The following is a 21,623-nucleotide window of genomic DNA, read 5'->3' as shown; positions in this document are numbered from 1 at the left end:
CTTAGTGTTTTGGGAAAGGAGGACCAGATCCACATCAGAAATAAAACTTTGTATATAAACTAATGGTTGATGAAAGTCAAAGCCAAGGCGTAACGTTCACCACGATACAGTAATATATTAGCGTTATGTCGAACACACTGACCATTTATTCTATGTCCAAATGTAAGGATGTCACCTTTATTTTGGTGGTAAAGACTCCATCAACCACTGTACGATACCTCTTACCTCTCTGAACTGTTTCCGGTCCAGGAGAGGTGGGAGGCAAGTTGACTTCTGAGACTGCGCAGAAAGGAGTTGGTATCAGGGTTCTTTGAACCGCTCGTTTACTGAAATAAAAACAGACACGATACTGAGTGCGTGCAGCCTCGGAAAGCAATTTTAGTATTTGTTGAAATAGAAAAATCAAATTCATTCTTTTTTGTTAAGGAAGAGTTAGGTGGGGCTGAGAGTTCTATCAGTGATAAAAATAATGTCACGAAACAGTCAAATCTGGTATGCACTCCCTGCTATTGTGAAATAAGTGGTAATATTCTTTTCTTTTTTTTTGAAACAAAGTTTTCAGGAGAATTACTATTATTTAAAAAGAAAACATGTCCTTTATTAGAATATTCAACCGCCTGTCCCTTTAAATCCCCAAGTGCGACAATTAACAAAATTTGTTTTGGTAAACAACATTCAATTATTTAAGGTCAGGACGCAAATACAATGAAGGGCACCCCCTTTTTGAATACGAACTTAATGACACTGTTAAGAAGCGATGTTTTATCTGGTTTCTAATTTAAATGACAAGTTAAAGGTGAATTACGATTCCTCGTTTTTCTTACTATTTTCTTTTGCTATTAAAGAGGGATTGTACTCTAGGGACCGGGTCTAGTTTCAAACCGACAGCTATAGCTGGATATAATTACAAGACCTCCTCTGTCTTGCGATACGTCGCACTGACAATCTGATATTCATTAGCAGCAGTCAGTAGATAAACAACGTAAACTTGATGGGACTTGAGTAAAACAATAGAACTGCCAAACAGCCGAAATAACCTTTTAAAAAGAGAATTGTACTCGCTGAGTTTGTACGGGAATACACTATGTATGATCACCACGCCGGGAATGTTGTACATGTATGAGTTACCATAACAAAACCTGTAGAAAAATAACTAATGACTTACTTTGCAATCATGTCGTTTCTTCAGGTTCATATAATCCAAAATCTGCATGAGCAATATACATTGATTGAACGAACGGTATTTTGAAATTACTCCTACCTTTATAGAACATATCCTTTCCCATTGAGCAGCTACGCGATTGCTGAAATAATAACATTGAAATGTCGTTAGGCAATAACACAGCGGATGAATTACAAAGACATGAAAATTTGAAGGATATATGCCAAGCTGCAACGTTAAGCAATAATTGCACCAGCCCCCACAGCAGGGCTACCTCAACAGCTACTTGGCCTTTATTGAAATTGATTTTCCGCGTTGATTTAATAATCAAATTTTCCACAAGGATTTATTAGCAGATGGCCAAGGATAATTGTTTTTCATCTCAATAAAATACAACAACAATTCATTCAATTTCATGAAAGCAAGCACACAAGGTTTCTATTGTACCCGTTACAGCGTTACACTCCGCTCGCGGACATGCAGTTCATGATTTGCCACTAATAAAACGTAATTTTAGGATTTAGGAATAAAACGCCACATGCAAGCATTATTTCTTATGTGCAATACAGCAGGCTTCATTGCTATATCCAGTAATGGAAACGCATACTGCTTTACCAGTACAGTGATTTTCAATTACAGCTACTTTAAATTCACTTGGTTTATTGGACACGTTACAATGGGTAGGAACGTAAGTACACAAAAACTGAAAATATGTCCAGTTCTGAATGCCACAAGTGCTGGTTTCTCCAAGAGAATCAGTATTCCGTTTTCAATACACCTAGTACGATGTAACATGATCAACTCAGGTCGTGTTACGTGATAGGAATCTTAAGATATATTGTGGGGTTTTAGAAAGCTCTAATACACTAGATACCTATTTGGGGCAGAGTTTCCCAGGAAAATAATCAAATTACCTTCCCCAGGAAACTGATTATTTTCAAAATATCGATGAACTGATTATTTCAGAATGATTGTAGAACATTTACCGGTTTTCTTACGTAGAAAACCTAGCAACCAATAGTAATTAGTTTGCCAAATTTGTGAAATTCGGACACAATTTACATGTAATGAAGTTATATATAAAATTGATCTTTAACAATAAGCGAAATATTGATGCGAAATACAAAATTTATGACCTTATATCTGATCGTTTAATGGGTGTTTTCCTTAATGAATTCCTTGCATCTGCTACAAATATTCTGATATAGAAAGGACTAAATATCCACACCTAATGTATTTCATCTTACTTTGTGCTGACCTGACCCATATACTCGGCGATGTCAACAACGTACTTTCTTTGACCTAAACATCCCTTTATTGATCTCTATTGCTCTTGCTCATGGGAAAAATGTTTTATTACACATATACAGCCGGTGCCTACTTTCGATTGATGTGACTCAGCTGGACATATTCTCGAAAGAAAAAACGTAAAATAGTTACTGTTCGGTCAGATTGCATCATTTGACCAACACGTGAGGTTTCACATGCAGGACATACAAAATTTATATTGGTGCGGACAGTGCGCTGGTTGAGGGGCATCTGAGGCCGGATGTTCCCCGCCATCAGCATGCGGGGGTTGTCTCTGGTCGCCTGGTTTAATATGCGCAATGACTCGATCTGTGAACAGAAGGAAATATTAAGAAACTGCTTAATTATTGATGTTGTGGAATGACTGAGCTGCAGAAATAAAAAAACAAAAAAACAACAAAAAACAAACAGGCGTGTGGTCCTGTGCGCAAAGCTCAGGTCACAAATCAGATAATGTAAAGCACCAATGAGCTCGGACAGTGCCTGGATGGGTGACCGTACGCGTGTTTGTCAGCTTGACTTCAGTATAATACTGAACATTATGTCTGAGTAACCCCTGATCCATTCTTATTAAAGGCGAGTGCAATCTGCAAATAGGGTTCACAAAAGCCACTGGTTTAACGATGCGATATGTTCTGGTCACCAATCGGTTCCCTATTGCGCAGATCAATATTCATGCACAACAGGGGATTGTAGTCACTGGATTGTCTGGTCAAGACTTGATTATTTACTGACTGCCGCCATGTAGCTCGAATATTTGTGACTGCGGTGTAAAATTAAACTCATTCACTCACTGCACTGCCTCAATCACTGAACGTAAATAATACACGTATAGTAATGACACGTCATTAATATGAAGATTCTTTCATTATTGTAGGTCACCCGAGAAGATCCGGGTCAGAATATATATTCAGCTTTCGTAAGAGGCAACGGAAGGGATTGGGTGGTCTTGCTTACTGACTTGGTTGACACATGTCATCATATCCCTATTGCGCTGGTCGACGCTCATGTTGTTGATCACTGGAGTGTCTGGTCTAGACACGAGTATATACAGACCGAGGTCAAATAACTTGAATATTGTTGTTTGCGTTGTTAAACAACAATAGCCATGATAGTTTACAGTTACGTGAAAGACACAATATGGCAGTATGACATAATTACAAGGAGGTTACATTCTGTCAGAACATGTCTAAGACAGTTTTGCTGTGATGACCTATACATAATAATGTCCGCTTCAGAACTTTCAGAGGAAATCTCAAAACAGCTGTGAGTGAGTGAGTATTGTTTTACGTCGCCTTTATCAATATTCCAGCAATATGAAGGAGGGGGACACCTGAAAAGGGCTTCACCAGTTGTACCCAGGTGGGGATTCGAACGCGCGTCTTCGGTATGACGAGTCGACGCTTTAATAACTTAGGTCGTCCACAGCAAAAAGTCTTTCTGTATAAGCACACATAAATACAAGGGACAAAACTTAACATTCGTCAAAATCCTTAATATTATGTATCTTACTGTATTTGATTATAGATGGTGGTGTAATAGTTAACGCTTTCGTTCGGTACAGGCTCGATTCCCCATTTGGGTAGAAAGTGCGTGGCAGGTTTCTGGTATCCACCCGCCCTAAGACAGGAATAAAGCTAAAAGCAGCATAAATCTTTATTCACTCACGTGTAACTGACAAATATATTTCCTGGCAAATATGACATTATGCCAGCTGTAAATATGGTCATGTATTTGACAAACGTGATAAATCAAATATGGACGTCATGGCGGCCATGTTTAAAGTCGGTCCAACCTGGTGTCTCCCGCCATGGTATTGCTGGATTTTTGCTGAACGCAGGGTAAAACGTAACTCACTCACTCACTTTGAAGCCGGATCAAAATTCTGTGGCACCTGTGATTGGCCATTGTAACGATAACCACCGCTGACGGACGGACATACGGACATGACATAGATTATACTAAACAACTTTCCGTGTAATACCATTTTTAAAACTAGTTAATGATTTGGCATCAAATGAGCGAAAGCGAGTTTGATACTAAATCATTCAAGAGGTAAATAAAAACGGTATTTCATGGAAGCGAGTTTAGTATTCTGTTTATTGCTCTCCATCATTAGGGCGGATAGAAACTGCGGCTTCTAGTACCATTGTTACAGCGACATTACATTGTGACGTCATAACTATGAAGCGTTATGACGTCATGCGCCTAGCGGTATTACACTAGTGTAATATTGCCGTACAAATACTGCACTGCAGTATCACCCGTGGGCGAGGAATAAATATCAGTTCACTGATATTTCGCTTTGATGACTTTGTTTCTACTACCTTCCAGCAATAACACAGACACCATTAACTATCCGATAATGTCACTTTTAAGGTGCTATTGATAATCTCACCTGCTTTTTACTGACGTGAATGGGTTTATTTAACACCAACCACGTCGCCGTCTCAAAACAACCCGGATGTGTCATTGAACCTTCATACGTGACATAATTGTCAGTCGACGGGAGAAGCCTTGACAACTGCAGACCTCGTACCGGTGTCACATCGCCTGAAACATTGATGCAGTTGGATGGAGGAGGGAGGAGAGATCCCGGTGTCACGCAAGTCGGGGGCTTTTAGGGGCCACAAATAAATTTTTAAAAACAACTAGCAAAATTCAATTTTGTGACAGAAAATTAAATTTATCTAACGGGTTCATGGCGTTGCAAGGCGGTAAATCTTGGTACTTTGTGTCAAGAAACTGCAATGCTTAGGATTGGCGGTGTCATCCTTGTACCCAAGGTTGTGAGTGTGTAATGTCTATAGCAGTACACATCAATCATTAAAATACTGTTTAAATAGCTATCTCTTTATATCGGAAATAGTAATGCTTGCATATACACCTGTGAGGCAATTTCGAATTCTGATCAGCAGCAGGCTATTATAAATTGCAGACTAGATTATAATATATTACACGAAATAGTATCACCTGACAACCTTAATGTTGTATGTTCCAAAAACAGGAATTACGGTCACATAGCCATCAACAATTGCAAAGAGGATGTGGGTAACACTGCACTTATTTACCTCAATATTTCACGGTGGTGTAGAAACAGCCGAGTCTTCGCATAAGTAACAAATGATTGATATCATGAACAACGATCCACACCATCGGGTTACCGTGAAATACAATGAATAAAGGCAGATGACATTTTACATTATAATCGGGTCTTTAGTAGTATTTCTAATTTTATTTCAGTGTGAAATCACGTTGACCTTTGAATTTGATTTTATTAGACTAAGAAACTGCATCTTCTCTCTCTTGGGAAAGATACTATCAGTTCTGTTCTAATGAGATGACCCCTGAATGTGTGGGATGAGCCTCTGTGTGTGGAATCAGATAACATAGTGTTCACTGTCACGCAAATGACATTATAAATCCCTGGATAAGCACGAGGTGTTACTCGCCAGACAAGCTCACATTTGAACATGAGCAGGTATTTGCCGCTCACATTGGAAACGGGATTGAGTTGAACTTCGTTCATTCCAGCTAGATGGGAGTAGAAGGAGTGAATCCAGACAGTTGCTGCTATAGATGTGTAGGGCTAAGGGTCAGAGCGATACGACAGATCCATATAAGTTGTGATGTTGGAATGACCAAACGTCTTTCGGTAGTGTTGGCTTGGAGTTGGTGGTGGGTTGTGTGCAGCGGCTGAGTTTAGGGTGTGGGTGGAGGGGTTGAGCCTGGAGTTTAGGGTGTGGGTGGAGTTGGGAGTTGGGGATTGTTAGGGATGCAGATGACTCGTTATACAGTACCAAATATTTTCTGTCGCGTTTCACTTCTTCTCCTAAAAGGTTCAGATTCAGTTTTACAGTCCTGGTGACAGTTTCTGTTTCCATCATCCCGACCACGTTCTTTCAAACCGCTCCAAATATCAGACAGTACGCTAGAGCGATCATTTCTAGGTTATTACGAAGCTAGTGTATCCTGAATTAGGATTAGAAAAAAACCCAAGGAAATAAAGATTTTGATGTAAATATTTCATATTGGTAAGAAACATGGGTTATATATTTTTGTCTTTACAATTTTTCTGGATGTCATTTTACCAGGAAGAATGTTAAGAAATCGTTTTAAAAACTGTATGCTCTTTGCCAAGACTCAATCTGTTATGCTTTAACCATTATGGGTCACTGGAAGGGCATTTCAGTATCCCGAACTTGTTAGAACCAAACAAAATGTAAGTGAGGTAGTCACAGTGTGTGACACAAACATGTGCAAACATGTACAAACATGTACAAACATGTACAAACATGGCTTGGGGCCATGTCTAACCAATATACAAGGGCCTTGCCTAGCTCCAGTTCACTGTTGTCGAAACGCAAGAATATCGCTGCGACGAAAATTAACATTGACTGATTGGATTAGTTTGAAATACAACGTTTCCGGTATAGGTAGAGATGGCACGACTTTTACTAATGAAAACTGAATATTGATCCGTCTAAATGGAAAAATACATATTGTCAAAATTACTGAAGTTAAGGTTAGAATAACCTTATAAATTGGTTGAATAATTACATCATTTCGCTTGAAAGCAGAACGCCTTAATGCGAGGTGAAAAAGTTCGAGTTGCCTCCTAAAGAAAAATCTTCTTGCAAATGATTTGGAGAATGAAATGAATATTCGGAAAATACAAAGATATTTGGTCACACTTTCCGGGCAGGAGGTCATGAATATCCTTGATTTTAAACGTGGGAAGCACGGAATAAGATTCGAAATGCGGTAGAGATCTGCAGGAATTCAACTCATACATTTACCTTACTGTCTTTCGGGAAAAACAATCCCAGATAATAATGAGAAAAAGTACATTGATTCTGAGAAATTGACTACTCTTGTCCTTCGAGACATCGGTGACAAACTCAATTTCCCAGAAGCCGTTTGTAGGCAAAGGACGAAAGGTAATGTCTTAAGAAAGTCATTGTGTGTTTTTTTCTGAATCGATCTAATGCTAAAAGCATTCTAAAGAACAACATTAGATTACATCTTTCAGAACATGAAGCTGAATGTAATTTTTTGTCCTTTGTATTAACTGTTCCTCAGACTGGAATGAGTTTTTCGACTCACAAAAGCTGAGTACAAGTATCACAGTCACACGTATGTATGTAGAATTTATGAGGAGATGTGTTTGAAAAAAGATTTAGATGTAGCGGAGAGCTCATTGTAATATTTCTTATGTCTGATTTCAGAAACGTGTATGGTACTGATGCATTACGGATGATAACATACTGTTGTTTAATTTAACTAACTTAATTCACTGGCTATTTTAGCTAAAACTGACACATTAAGACGTCATCCAAAAGCATGGATAATTTGTGTTTCAATGATAACTTCAACTAGAAACAACTGACCTTCCGGATTCATTAAATCCACCTGGAGTTAACAAACTGTTATGATTTCCTTACTATGAATTGTCAAAAAAATAGCTCTTTGGTCCAGTTCAAAGACTGCAGACTTGATGTTTTTCTTGGGAGATCCTGGTTGAACATTCAGGAAAGAACCACATGTCAGGCAATTTTACAAGCTTCGGCGCCGTCCCGAGTTATGTCAGTGATATATCACTTTCGCTGTGTAACTACTGTTGATTACTCAGGCAAAACTCCTTCCAGGAGGCAACACTTACCTTTATATTTTGTTTTGTTCATGGCTTTTAGTAAAACTCCAAATTCTGAATGTGGCCTCCCGGATATCTGAAATAAAACAAAGTCTTGAATGGTATTTAAAATGCTACACATACGAGGTGAACATTCTTGGGGGTGATATGAGGTGAATGAAGAAGAAGTAAGGTATACTGATTCAGAGTTGAAGTGTTTACTATGATGACATACTGTTGCTAGTGTTTCTTTAATCTAACTCTGAAAATCGCTGGACATTTGAAATGCATCTTAAGTAAAACTGACATCATAAGATATAACCCAAAATCATACATAATTTGTCTTTTAATATATAAAGCATAATTTCAAATCAGACAAAATCTACAAAATCAACAGATTCTTACAATTAAGAATAATCCATTCCCATCCGTTGCGCAGATCGATGCTCATGCTGACGATCACTGGATTGTCTTGTCCAGACTCGGTTATTTATAGATCGCCACCATATAGCTGGAATATAGCTGAAATCTAAACTCACCCACTCCCTCACTCATTCTGAAAACCTTCAACTTACTTGGGCAAATAAAGCGATGATGGTAAGACCTCGTGGTGACCTCTTAGCCGTTGACATGTTATTATACAGGTCGGAGTTGTAGGCAAATATCTGAATCTGAAAACATAGCACAGAAATAATTAACATGCAAAACTAATCCTCCACCAACCCATCTTCCATCAACTATTTATCCAAGAAGCTATCCATCAACTCTCTTTCTAGGCGTATGATGCTCTCTGATGATATCATCCATAATGGCGAGGTGGTGGGCGTAGCCTAGTGGTTGAAACATCCGCCCGTCAGGCCGTAGTTCCGAGTTCGATTCCCCACATGGGTACAATGTGTGAAGCCGATTGCTGGTGTCCCTCGCCGTGATGTTGATGGAACGTTATTAAAAGCGGTGCAAAACCACATTCACTCACTCATCACATAATGTTTCTATTTGCCAGTATTCGTTGTTTCTTTGTCCACTCATAACGCTGTCCGCGGTTTTGTTTAAATATGTTGATTTAACTGTTAGCTCCTCTAGAGCACAAACATACGACTTTACTTGTTTATTCACAAATACATCACATACACCTTTCAGCTTCTTCACCAAACTCGCGGACCGATGGCCCATTCTTATCCAAATAGTCCTGATCAAGTGTCGCCCGTTGGACGAAAAGCGCCTCAAGCTCCCTCGTTTCTTTCCACGCCATGACACAGATATGTCTTTGTAAGTCTTCTTTCCACAGACGGAGACGTCTTGTGTACTATGAAGTGTGCTACTGACGCTCCCACAAGTGGAGATTCCATCTTCATCATTTGCATCCAGCAGGGGTATCATTTGTCAACAATAGAGGAATCAAAACACTCACACTATCCCCATTTTCCTCTCCCGACCTCCCATCATCCAATTAGCCGACATCAAAGGTAGACCATATCCTTTCTATCGCCCATCAAAACCTTCAAACTCGATCAATGCAGATTTTTTCTTATTTCTGTGAAAGTTCAGTTTGCTGAAGGTAATTCAATTTGTGAAAGCTCTCACCAAGGAAACCATAGTTAGACATAAATGAAGAGGAATTCGCAAAAACATACAAAACACATTTATTTTGATTCCAAAATGAGAGTCTCTTTCTGATCGGATCCGTATCCGTTCCAATTTGATTTCTACTTTTTATAGCACCCCTTAAATCTAATGAAGTAGCAACGGTTAAGATTACTATCAGATTGAAACTTATTATGTCCAAACATCTGTATTCATCGATCCAGAGGCTGAAGGACTCCTTCTCTTGTAGATCGGAATGTAGTAATTATGCGATGTCCGTCTCCATCACTCCGACACCTACTACAGTCCTTCAACGTCTTATCCTGGCCCTCCCAGTTTATAGACCAGATCTTCGCAATTCCGACAGATTAGGAACCACCAAACCTCAATCATGGCACTGACTGCCACGTATCTCTAGGATGACTGAAAGGACTTCATTTTCTGACAGCAAATACCTTAAGTTGAAACTTTTCTTTACAAAGTTTGAATCTGTTTGCGAAATTGATCAGCTAAAAAGGGTTATACACTGCTCTATACCTGTCCAAATACATAAAACAATACATAAATCAAGGGAAGGCGCTTTTTAAAGTAATCACATTAGATGGAGGACGAAGCTTTCTGCCCTCCGTTCATTCGGCTAATAGAATTGTTCTCTAACCAAGTCAGATGACTTCTTAGCTGTTTCAGGATGTATGGAGTTTAATTGATTTAAAAAGTAATCTAAACTTTACATACCCTCTCAGAGTTTCTGTTCATGCAATTTGTCAGAGTATTTTCTTTCCTTTTCAAACATATTCAGGCATGATCACTAAATGATGCAATTTGCAAATATTGCAGATACATCAGTCAATGTCAGGATTTTACGGTTTCAATGGATCGTATGCACATAAAATGAATATCATTGATCAGAATCAATTCATCGGTGTTTAGTATTAGAGGGTATAGGAGTTGTAGAGCCACGATTTCCTGGTTTGTAATCCAATAGAACCATATGGTCCTTATCTTATAGAAAATAAAGATACAGTTTATTTACGGTTACCGTATATCTTCTGTTTGAGGTCTATAATAGAAGGTAACTGTGTGAATGTATTCTCCTAGAGATTAATTTAAGAAACTAACCCTAATCATTCGGGTTACATATGTTCGCTTACATGTACGTTTACGAGGTAGCAATTCAGCATGCATATTTTTAGACACTTGTTACAGAGCGTGACAAAACTATGTGACAAAGAACTATGGTTTTTCGCAAGCGAACCATCCAGAAATACATCTTATATACCCACGCTGAATATGGTAGTCACCTCTACATACATGTACTTTAGTACTGGTTCAATCAAAGCAATGACCATGAGTATATATGAAGGTGGCCTGTAAATAATAGAACCTAGACGAGGAAATACAGTGATTGACATCATGGCTATTGATCCAGTGAACGTTGTCAGATTACCTGCCACGTCTCCGAACATGACAGGCCACACTCAAAACAAATGCCAGTGAGTAGGTTAGGTGCAAAGTCTCAGTACAAACGTTACACTATGTCACCATGAATCGTGTTGACAAAAGACATACTGGTTAGTTCCTGTAGACATTTACCATGAAAGTTCTGGAATGTTATAAAGAGAACACTCAATGCGAAGCTTTGACTTAATGCCAGGTAATTTCTTTAAAAAATGTACATACTCTAAAGCACCAAAGCGTCTGGGAAATGTACACGCCATGAGCCAGAGCTGATGGGATATTGCTCGACATGAAGGAAAATTCGCGATTGGAAAATCGAAATCATCCCCTTGTCTGACAGCTTGATACAGAGGTTGCCACCTGAAGAGTGCTGTGTCGATGTCCCGTGTCGACTGTTTTGATCTCAACGAGTTTGTTCTCTTCCACAGCAGGAACACAGAGAAACAATATATATCTATATGATATAATCATGTAAAATTTCTTCAGGAACCAGATTAAAGAACCTGAAATACGAGCCGATCAAATAAATAATGACTCGTGAAGGAACGGACACCAGGTATTCAGTCAGAGCATCCGTAGGACGGTGAGATGTGACACCACATTCTCATCAGCAATTACTCTCACACTGACCTTGACCTGTGAGTCCACCAAATAGTTCCCACGAGGTATAACCTGGATATCTATTGTAGGATATTCTCTTATGTCAATTATCTGTCAATACGTTTCAACAAAAACATCACCCTAGGCAGTAAATACCGTCAGAATCGTCTTAAACGGTTCTATCTAGCGATGTAGAAGGACTTACCTCAGCTGGAAAGGATTTGCCATCGATTGTGTGTTCTGAACCGAGTTCATCCTCTGTGTGGAAGTGTACCCGGATTTGCTGGACCACGTACTTGTAGGACAGCGGGCCCTCCGTCACGTTGACCTTGTAAGAGTTGTTGGCGACCTTCAGTGTAATATCGTGGCCGTTGTTGAACAGGTAACCATGTATCTGTTACAATAATAATAATTCATTATTTTCTTCGCCATGCCTGTGGCTTTGACTCTTTGGCGTATCTGAGCTCAAGATGAGTTTAACTTGCCCGACTGCACCCGGATCAACCGATTTTGATTTTTTAATTACACGTAATAATAATTTGATATAATATTTTAATTACCATTAACAGGTCAATTTAGATTCACTGAAAATGTGCCAGATTCCATTTCCAAAGACAGTGTTAGTGGAAGTACGATAGCTAGTTTAATGAGCGGTGGGGTAGCCTAGTGGTTATTTTTCGTCTTCACGTCGAAGATCCAGATTCGATTCCTCATATGTGTACAATGTGTGACGCCTATTTCTGGTGTCCCCCACTATGATATTGCTGGAACATGGAGCATTGCTAAACGGCGTAAAACTAATTAACTCACTAGCGGATGAAAGAAAGAAGACTCGTGGCGAGCGCTATGTTCTTGCTGCGTGTTCCACCTTTGTTTAATGCAGGCTACGTCTAGCTATGTCATGGCAACATTTCTTGCTGAGGTGAGGTTAAATGGGATCTAACGTCTCAGTGGTTTTGCACTGACATAGGGACGCGGGTATATGTGCTTGTATCGGTCGCGCTAATGCCAGTTTTTTTCTAGATACCGCTGACATACATGCCCCCGTTTAACACAGATTCCTGATCCCGATCCGATCACTCCTCGTTTTAGCCCCTTAAATATACAGTGTTCCCAGAAATCATTGAGAAAATCTTTGTTTTTTTCTAATGATGCTAAGATTGGAAAAAGGGCTTTCACTATGCACTAAGCAATCTCCCTTGTCTGAGCAGACGGCTTCCTGTGTTGACATGGCAGAATTTACAGCAAGGGAGAAAAGAAAGCTCATTCTAGATGATTTTGAAAGGGGTGAGGCTGATGCTAAAGTGTTAGCTTGTAGACATGGTATTCCTCTGTCTACAGTATACAGAACTTTGAAGAATATTCAAACAGGAACCGGGATGGAGCACAAAGCAGGGGCAGGTCGGCCTAGGAAATTCAGTGTTGTGGATCGCCGAAGACTTGGGCAGATTGTGAGTAGGGGCAAATTGAAAAGTGTTGAGAACATCAAAAATGAAATGATTAGCAGAGGAAGTTCTCAGGTATGCAATGAAACAGTTAGGCAGGAATTACAGAGACTTAATTGGGTGAAAAAACGTGGAATTCCCTCGCCGTTGATGAAAGATGCACAAAAGGAAAAACGTTTAAACTGGTGTCGGGCTCATGAAAATCAAGATTGGGATAATGTTTTCTTTTCGAATGAAAGTTCTGTTTGGCTTTTCCCTAATTGTGTGAAAATTTGGACCAAAGATACTGTCAAACCTATCTACCAGCGACCAAAACATAGCCCGAAGTTTCACATGTGGGGTGGCATATCGGCTCGCGGAGTGACGCCATTGTGTGTTTTCACGGGAAACTTGACAAAAGAAAGATACGTTGACATTCTAAATGGTCACCTTCTTCCGACAGCACAAACATTGTATGAAGATGATTGGATTTTCCAGCATGATAATGACCCAAAACACACTGCGCGCTACACAAAACAGTGGTTGTCGGGCGAAAATGTTCAAATTTAGACTGGCCCTGTTACAGCCCAGACCTAAACCCAATTGAGAATGTGTGGGGAGTCATCAAGGACAGAATAAATCAAAAGGGACTGAGAAATATTGAAGATATGAAGGCCGAGGTGGTCCAATATTGGGATACCCTGTCACACGATGACCTACAAACTTTGATGGGTAGTGTGCCCAGGCATGCATTGCTGAGCGAGGAGGTCTAACAAAGTACTAAAACAAGACTGAGACTGTAAAAGGATGGTGTTTTAACATGTTTATGTAAGTAAAACGCCAGAAGTTAATAAACGTAATGAGTTACATGACGCAACATGATTCTCAATAATTTCTGGGAATACTATATGTCCCAGGCAAGGTCTTGGATTGAACTAGGGACCGTGCGATATTAGGAAAGACGCTGACCACCACTTGACCCTGGGCTGTATCAGGGTAGGTGTGTAGTGTGTGTCTTGTTTTGCTTCAAACCGGATTTATGCCATTCAGTGTGCATTTATGAGCATATATTGTTAGTGAGTTAAATCCCAAATTTATTAAAACTAACACTCGATGAGGTCCCCTTGGAATACATTTACAGAACTCCGGCATCAGATTCACGTGAAGCACCCGTGATCATCTGGGTCAGACGTGATGTTCAGTAAACCCATGCTTGTTGTAAGAGGCCGCTGACGGGATCGGGTGATCAAGCTTGGTCACTTGGTTCACACCTGTCATCTTAGCACAGTTGCGTAGATCGATGCTCATGCTGCTGATCACAGTTCTAGACTATTCAGACCACCGCCATATAGCTTGAGTATTGCTGAGTGCGACGTAAAACTAAACTCTCTCACTCATGCGAGGGCAAATCATACATCAACGTGTCTCGGCCTCATCGTGGACCAAGCGAACCGATGAATGGGAAGGGACAACAACTATCCATGCCACTGAGCACAGTGGCTTTCCAATTCTGTCGAACTGTTACTAGTTTCACCAGTAACAGTTCCGCTCCTATGACAAATATGAGGTACTTGTGATATTTATTGACTCGCCCAGGAGCACATGGAATATGGCAGGGCATATAAGTTTTATATGTTTTGCTGAGGGAATATCATGTTTGCTGGGTGTTTAAAGCTACACACTACACTTTTACAGCTGTATGCCTGCAGTCTGTACGGAAGCAGTCTGAATCAGACACTCTAGTGATTGATCTACTGGTAACGATACTAAGAAACATTTATGTCAGCGAGCCTGACCACCCGATTCCGATCTCATATTACATGTATGGGTTACTGAAGATCAATTCTAACCCGGATCAGTCAGCAATGGTGTGGTTGGGGAGACGGTGTGGTTCAAGCATTCGCTTGTCACACCATCCGCCCACGAATATTATGAGTAAATACTATTTCAGGCGTCCCTGTCGTAATGTCGTAGGTATAGTGTTTAACAAAATATCTGTAAACTCACTCACTGTCAGAAGTCTAGGTTTGGTTCGACTTGGCTTGGGCGGCTGAAATCAACTATTATCTCACAGATGTATAGCCAATCCTGTCAGCATCTATAAACTAATTACATATCGGATTAATACTGAAAGCGGTTATATACACACTCACTCACTAGATGTGTCAGAGCATACACCATGAGCGCGATCGAAGCAAGTTGGGCTAAAAGTAAAGCTAGAATCAATTTTGTCTTCTTTTCTAAACACGCTAGGCGCTTTTACCACTATTTAGGAAAATTGTAAAACAAAACTTCATTTAGCAGCTGACAATATACCTAGTTTAGCCAATGTGGAGATATGTAACTCTATTGCCGTTTTTCCAGCCGAGAACCGAAGACGGTCGATGGCTTACGACAACAACTACGGGAACAAATCGAAACCAATTCTCCCTGAGGACAAAAATGTAAAACAAAAATGCTTAATATGTGTTTTAGCAGGTTCATTTTCTTTTTCAATTAAATTCACCGTCTTCTACGCCATCCAGCATATTGGGGAATGATATCCAAGTCTCCATCTCCTTGGCACAGTATCGATAACAACAATACTAAAGTAACTTATCAAATACAAAGTTTCAAAATGGATCAGTACTCCGACACAAAGCAATATGAACGGCATGAGAAGAAGAACAAGGGGATTTCGTCTAGAGGCTGATGCTGTTAGCGGCTGGAGAAAAACATCTCAAAGTCAAATCCCCTTTGTCTGATCAATTGTTATAAGGTGTTTGTTTTCAAGGTCTTTATTCCGAATAACATACAGCCTGTAGTATATCCTGCGCTGTCGGCCTCCAGGGCTGGACTTGTTTATGCGCCCACGGGGGAAATCAGAACAAATGTATAGGCTTATAGAACTGCCACGCAGTTTGAAGTTATCACCGTCGCCCGTCCCCGTGGACGGTTGGAACAGTTGCAGTCCTCTGTGATACCGTTATGTGGTGTTAGTAGTAAAGATAGTTTCCGCAGATAAATTACAGTTGTATACTGTAGGGACTACTCAAGCTGCCAGCAGGATAGTTTCGGATTTATTTGTTGAGAACACAAATCCAAATCTCGTTAATGATTCTTGCGGATATATATTGCACAATTCAAATGGTTGAGTTGTTAAATAAGAATATATACTACATGATAAAGGGTTGAATTGGTACACAAAGCAACATTTAATATTTTTGCACATACCAAAGGCTTGTATTGTGGCATGACACAATAATAGATATATTCTTCTGCATGCCAAAAGGTTGATTTGCTTCAGAAAACAAAAGTACAGGGTTGAGTTGTTGCATAAAAAGAACAGTTTGTGCCGAACGCCAACAGGTTGAAGTGTTATTATTAATATAAAACAGCACTGGGTATCTTCTTCATGCTAAAGGGTTGAATTGTTTCATAAAACAGCACTGGATATCTTCTTCATGCTAAAGGGTTGAATTGTGTCATAAAACAACACTGGGTATCTTCTTCGTGCTTAAGGGTTGAATTGTGTCATAAAGCAACACTGGGTATCTTCTTCATGCTAAAGGGTTGAATTATGTCATAAAGCAACACTGGGTATCTTCTTCGTGCTAAAGGACTGAACTGTGTCATAATGCAACACTGGGTATCTTCTTCATGCTAAAGGGTTGAACTGTGTCATGAAGCAACACTGGGTATCTTCTTCATGCTAAAGGGTTGTATTGTGTCATAAAGCAACACTGGGTATCTTCTTAACACTAAATGTTGGAATTGTTTCATAATACTACAGTAGAAGATTGTGGCACAAACCAAAACATTGATTGAATTGTTTCATAAAAATCATTGAATTTTCTTCAACATACCGAGGTGATGAATTGTTTCGTAAAACAACAATATCATTGTTTCTCCTTGACTGGATGTATTATAGAACTTCAGTACTAACAACAACAGCCTGTATCGTTTCTAGCATGTTGGTTTAACTAAGGGAACGTTGAAACAACCTTGAAAGATTTTAGGATCAAAGCTTGCGAGCGGTGCCTCGGTAGGGAAAACGTCTTCTTTTGTTCACTGAAACCGAATGCTAAGACACTGGCAATGTATTATGTATTGTACTGAATCCCAAAGCTAGACTCTGGCTTTGTTGCCATAGTTACCTTAGATTCCAGAAAATTCACCTCGGTCTGACTGTTCCCATAAACATTTCCAATTCAATTCAATGAAAGTACCGGCGCAAAATAGTATAATGTGTCCCCTCGTTTTTTTTTTACATCTAAATGCCAGTCCTTCAATATTAACCATTTTGATGTGGAATATAACAGAAATTTACAGTCACAAGTAATTTCCCTTCAAAAGGATTCATCAAAATGTGAGAGTATTGATTTTAGGGCCACGAGTGAACCATTGTGGAATTTCGGAAGCACTTCTGTAGGTACTTGACGAATTTATAGCCAATTACACATTGCAGCACTGCATTATGTTTGGCGGACAGACCGTGCATGCGTTTTCATAAAGAGAAAAAATAGTACTTATAATGTTATTTACATGATGAAATATTATTTTGAGTTTGTGTTTCTTCAATTCAGGTGACAGGGAAACCTAACGGTTAAGGCGCTGACTCGTCATAACGAAGACCCGGGTTTGATTCTCCACATGGATAGGATGTGTGACACTCTAATGTGAAGTTATTGTGATACTGCAAAAAGCGGCTTAAAACCATGACCAGTCAGGTAGACTTTAAACAATTGGAAAATAGATGCAACAACCGTCACAAAGCACTTTTGAAGCTTGATTGAAACTTTAATGTCAAAATCCTTTTACAACTTCTGTAAAAATATCCAGCAAAAATAAACATGACATGTTTTTGTATCGGACTATGTTCCAACTATATAGACGGTCGCTAAAATTATCTGTCTGGACCAGACAATTCAGTGATCAACGGTTTCTTTAATACCCTCTTACGACATGTATTGGTGGCTCAAGGCCAATTCTATCATGGGCTGGTATACAGTGCACAATTTTAAGTTGATATCCAAGGCTACAAAAAAATTCAAACTTTATAAAGCATTTCTTCTGAACGTCTTGTAACGACGTGTTACTTAGTGATGAGTTGTTTGTAGTTCTGAAAGTTTATCAAAAGACTGGTTTAATGACTGATAAACAACATCACTGATCGCACTCAAGAATAGTGTTTACTAATTTACTTGTCTGTGGGGAAATGAATGTCGCTGGACACCTGGGAGAAACAAATATCTCCTGTAAAGGTTTCTGCACGCAACAACCTAGACGACATTGTCTCATGAAATATGACTCTGGAAGAAACGCTTAATACCGAATAACCTTCGACAAAACGGTCAACTTTTTGCGACAAATGAATTATTGACGTAAAGGGAAGCGAAGTGAATTAGGCATTGCTGCGTCGGATGATGTATGGGAGAAGGATGCTAATGAGGACACTCGCTGATCTCTTTGGACTCTAATCTCGTATTCTATTGATAATGATATTGAAAGTGACTCTTCCTGATATGTTACAAGAACATTAAGTTTTAATTACTGTTTGAAGAAAGCTCATGATGCGTGCAGTACGTGTCTGACTTGAGGGAACATGGCACGTCACAACTCAGTGCGTACGTATATCTTAGAATTGTCCTCTTGGAATTGTCCTCAGGATGGGCTGAGCACATGTTTCTGCGCGGACTGACACAATGTTGTGTCGGGTATGTTTCTGGGCGTCGGATGAGTGACCACCTTGTTGACACCGATGACCACCTAAACGGTGCGGACACACCACTGATGAGCAAACCTTGAAGGAATCTTGGATTCGAACCAACAGTTGCCCAGCGGTGATACATCGCTGTGCAGACTTTGCCCTGCGAATGGATGTCTATGACGTCATGTGTCTACGTTAAGGGAACAGATATGACAAGAGTCGTAGCGATACGATAGCTTTATGAAACGGGATCGTTGATATTAGGATTATTTATCGTACCCAGGGGTTAAAAACAGAACGTGGTAAATGTCAAAGACCCACATCATTTCGTGTGTTTTAATATCAATTAACAGCCTTATCGTGGCACACGTTATTATGAATTATGATATGTTCAATGTGCAGGTTTCATGAACGCATGAAATGACACCTGGTTTTACCTGAGGTTGTTATTAGGTACGCGGTTACCGCCTACACATTATGGCGTCGATGTCGTTGACGTGGTTCACGGAATAAAGAGAAATATATGACCGTTGCACGTCTTGCACATGTCGTTGTAGGCTAACACTATGTGTGATTAGTTTTATTTCAGCATCCTGTTAAACTCGCCAAACATGTGTTGTTTGACTATGACATCCGGTGATATGCGCCGGCTAGATAGATATAGCATTGCCTTCAACGATATAGGGCCATCAGCTTAAACAATAATTCATCGAGTTGAAATAAACTCAGTACACACTGTTTGTAAGCGGACCAACGAGGCCAAACACTTTCATCGACTTAAGCCATATTTCGAGTTAGCAGGATTATCATTAGCATAGATAGTATTTAGGTGACGAACCCAACGAAGCACATATATCAAACTACAACATCCTGTTATAGATTTCGACTATAAGTGTTGGTAGTGATTCTGCCCTAGTTTAAAGGTTACCGTAACATTCTCTTGGAAGAAATAATTAAGTTCGAATAAACGAGGTGTCAGCGTATTTCAAATCGATCAGAGGTGTCCATGTAACATTGCAGACTATAAAGGTATAACGCAGAACAAAAATATACCTACATATTTACACTTCACGAGAGGACCGACATACTGTTGACAACATCAGCAAGATACCACTCACGTGGTCTAAAGGATATATGGTCTGTCCAGATATCGGATGGTTGGCAGGCAATCCAAGGACGTCATAAGGCCCTTGCCGCTGAGTGCAGGGTTTCAACGGGAATAAACAAAAACTGGTCTTATAGAAATCAGCATAATGTGTCTGAGAAGAGAATCCTTGCTAAATTGGGGAAAGGTATCTGAGTAGATTATCACTATAAAAGAAATTTATACAGCCTGTAAGAGCAGGCACACACAGACGCGCACGTTCCTGTAAAAGAGCAATAATTTCAGACCCGACGTTAAGCCTCATTAACCTGACTATAAACAAGCCTTTCGCTTAATCACCGCAACTACCCTAATCATATCTGTCGTGACACGAGTGACCTTACACCGATAGTTAAGACGGACAACTGCTTTTGACCTCTACTGATATGTAATTAAGCAAAAGGGTCCAAGTCTTTTTTTGTCAGCCGGAGGAGGGTAATAGCAGTAGTAGGGGGATCCTCTGAAGATCAAAGGTTTTCCACCAGACCTTGTGCTGTCGTACATGACGAGCTGCACGGTGGACATGTAAATGGTGAAGGCGCTCTAACCCATACACATTTCTTCAAAGTAACAAAGGTAATTACGTTAGGGTTTTTTGTGCTTTTAGACAGTTCTTTCAAAGTAAAATATATCACGCCTAATGGGTGTAGGGATTGAGAAGGTATAGACTACAAATACTCGTTGAAAACTTCACCATGGTGTTACCTTTTTTCAAAAGCTGTTTTTGTCACCTAAACCTGAACGATGAGTGTTAGACGAGGAGTGTCTAATTCTCGTTGGAGCCTCTCTTCATCCACGAGAATGAGCGAGACTAGGGAAGTACTGGTTCTAGATTCGCATGTGGCACGCAAGCTAAGATGCAACATCAATGTTTTATTAAGCTAGTCTGATGTCATGGGCCAGTCTACAGTTTCAAATGCTTAACTTCAAGACTTTGTTGATGAACGAGCCTTAGTAGGGTGCCGAACAGGAACGATAACTCATCCGTGAATCAAGACGGGATTTTTATCTGGACAAAATCGCTGACAGGAAGGCATACAGTGTTTGACTGCAAAAGAAAATGGTCCTTATAGTCGTTGGCGTGTTTTCACGTGGGCTTTCTCTCGCCCTTTATCTCATAAAAAACTAAATTTCTTTTCCTGGAACGATAAAACCATCTCGGACGAAATAGCATTTGTTTTATTACTACCGATTAAGTGCTACGTTGACGCTATATGAGTGTGTTAAAATGTCATGCAGTAGTATGTGTTGAAGAAGAGATCAGGCAAATAACTGAATCAAAGAATACTACTAAAACATACATTTCCAAGTAAATATTTTTTTTCTGAGACGACTCGGTACACATCTAGTGTTTGCTTTACCGATATTGGTATTTTGAGCGAGATGGAGCCTCTTTCAAATGTATTTCAGTTGGGTAAGAGTGAGTGAGTATGGTTTTCCACAGGAACATCCTGCGATATCACGGCGGGATACACTTAATATGGGCATCACACAATATACTCGTGTTGGGAATCGAACCCTAGTCATTGACGTCATGAGCACTCTAACAACTCTGCTACCCCTGAACATGAGATGAAGACCGAAATATTACATGTCTTAGATATATACGTGGTTGGTAAACC

At 39.8% G+C, this 21,623-nt stretch overlaps 1 protein-coding gene across 1 annotated transcript in view; it reads right to left on the bottom strand.

Annotated features, from left to right (window-relative positions):
- Positions 1 to 231: 231 nt before the first annotated feature.
- The window catches only part of LOC137274349 (carbonic anhydrase-related protein 10-like), a 105,917-nt gene continuing 84,525 nt past the window's right edge, over positions 232 to 21,623 (bottom strand). Inside the window, exons 4-10 of the mRNA XM_067807500.1 lie at positions 11,950 to 12,138; positions 8,678 to 8,773; positions 8,133 to 8,199; positions 4,869 to 5,023; positions 2,660 to 2,779; positions 1,262 to 1,304; positions 232 to 326 (exon numbers count right to left, since the gene is read on the bottom strand). Of these exons, the coding sequence (XP_067663601.1) occupies positions 301 to 326; positions 1,262 to 1,304; positions 2,660 to 2,779; positions 4,869 to 5,023; positions 8,133 to 8,199; positions 8,678 to 8,773; positions 11,950 to 12,138 (696 nt within the window). The 3' untranslated portion in view covers positions 232 to 300. The remainder of the gene's footprint in view (positions 327 to 1,261; positions 1,305 to 2,659; positions 2,780 to 4,868; positions 5,024 to 8,132; positions 8,200 to 8,677; positions 8,774 to 11,949; positions 12,139 to 21,623) is intronic.

The sequence above is a fragment of the Haliotis asinina genome, chromosome 2 (genome assembly GCF_037392515.1).
Source record: "Haliotis asinina isolate JCU_RB_2024 chromosome 2, JCU_Hal_asi_v2, whole genome shotgun sequence".
NCBI lineage: Eukaryota > Metazoa > Mollusca > Gastropoda > Lepetellida > Haliotidae > Haliotis > Haliotis asinina.
Note: the sequence above shows the minus strand (reverse complement) of the source record. Positions and strands in the feature narration are given on the sequence as shown.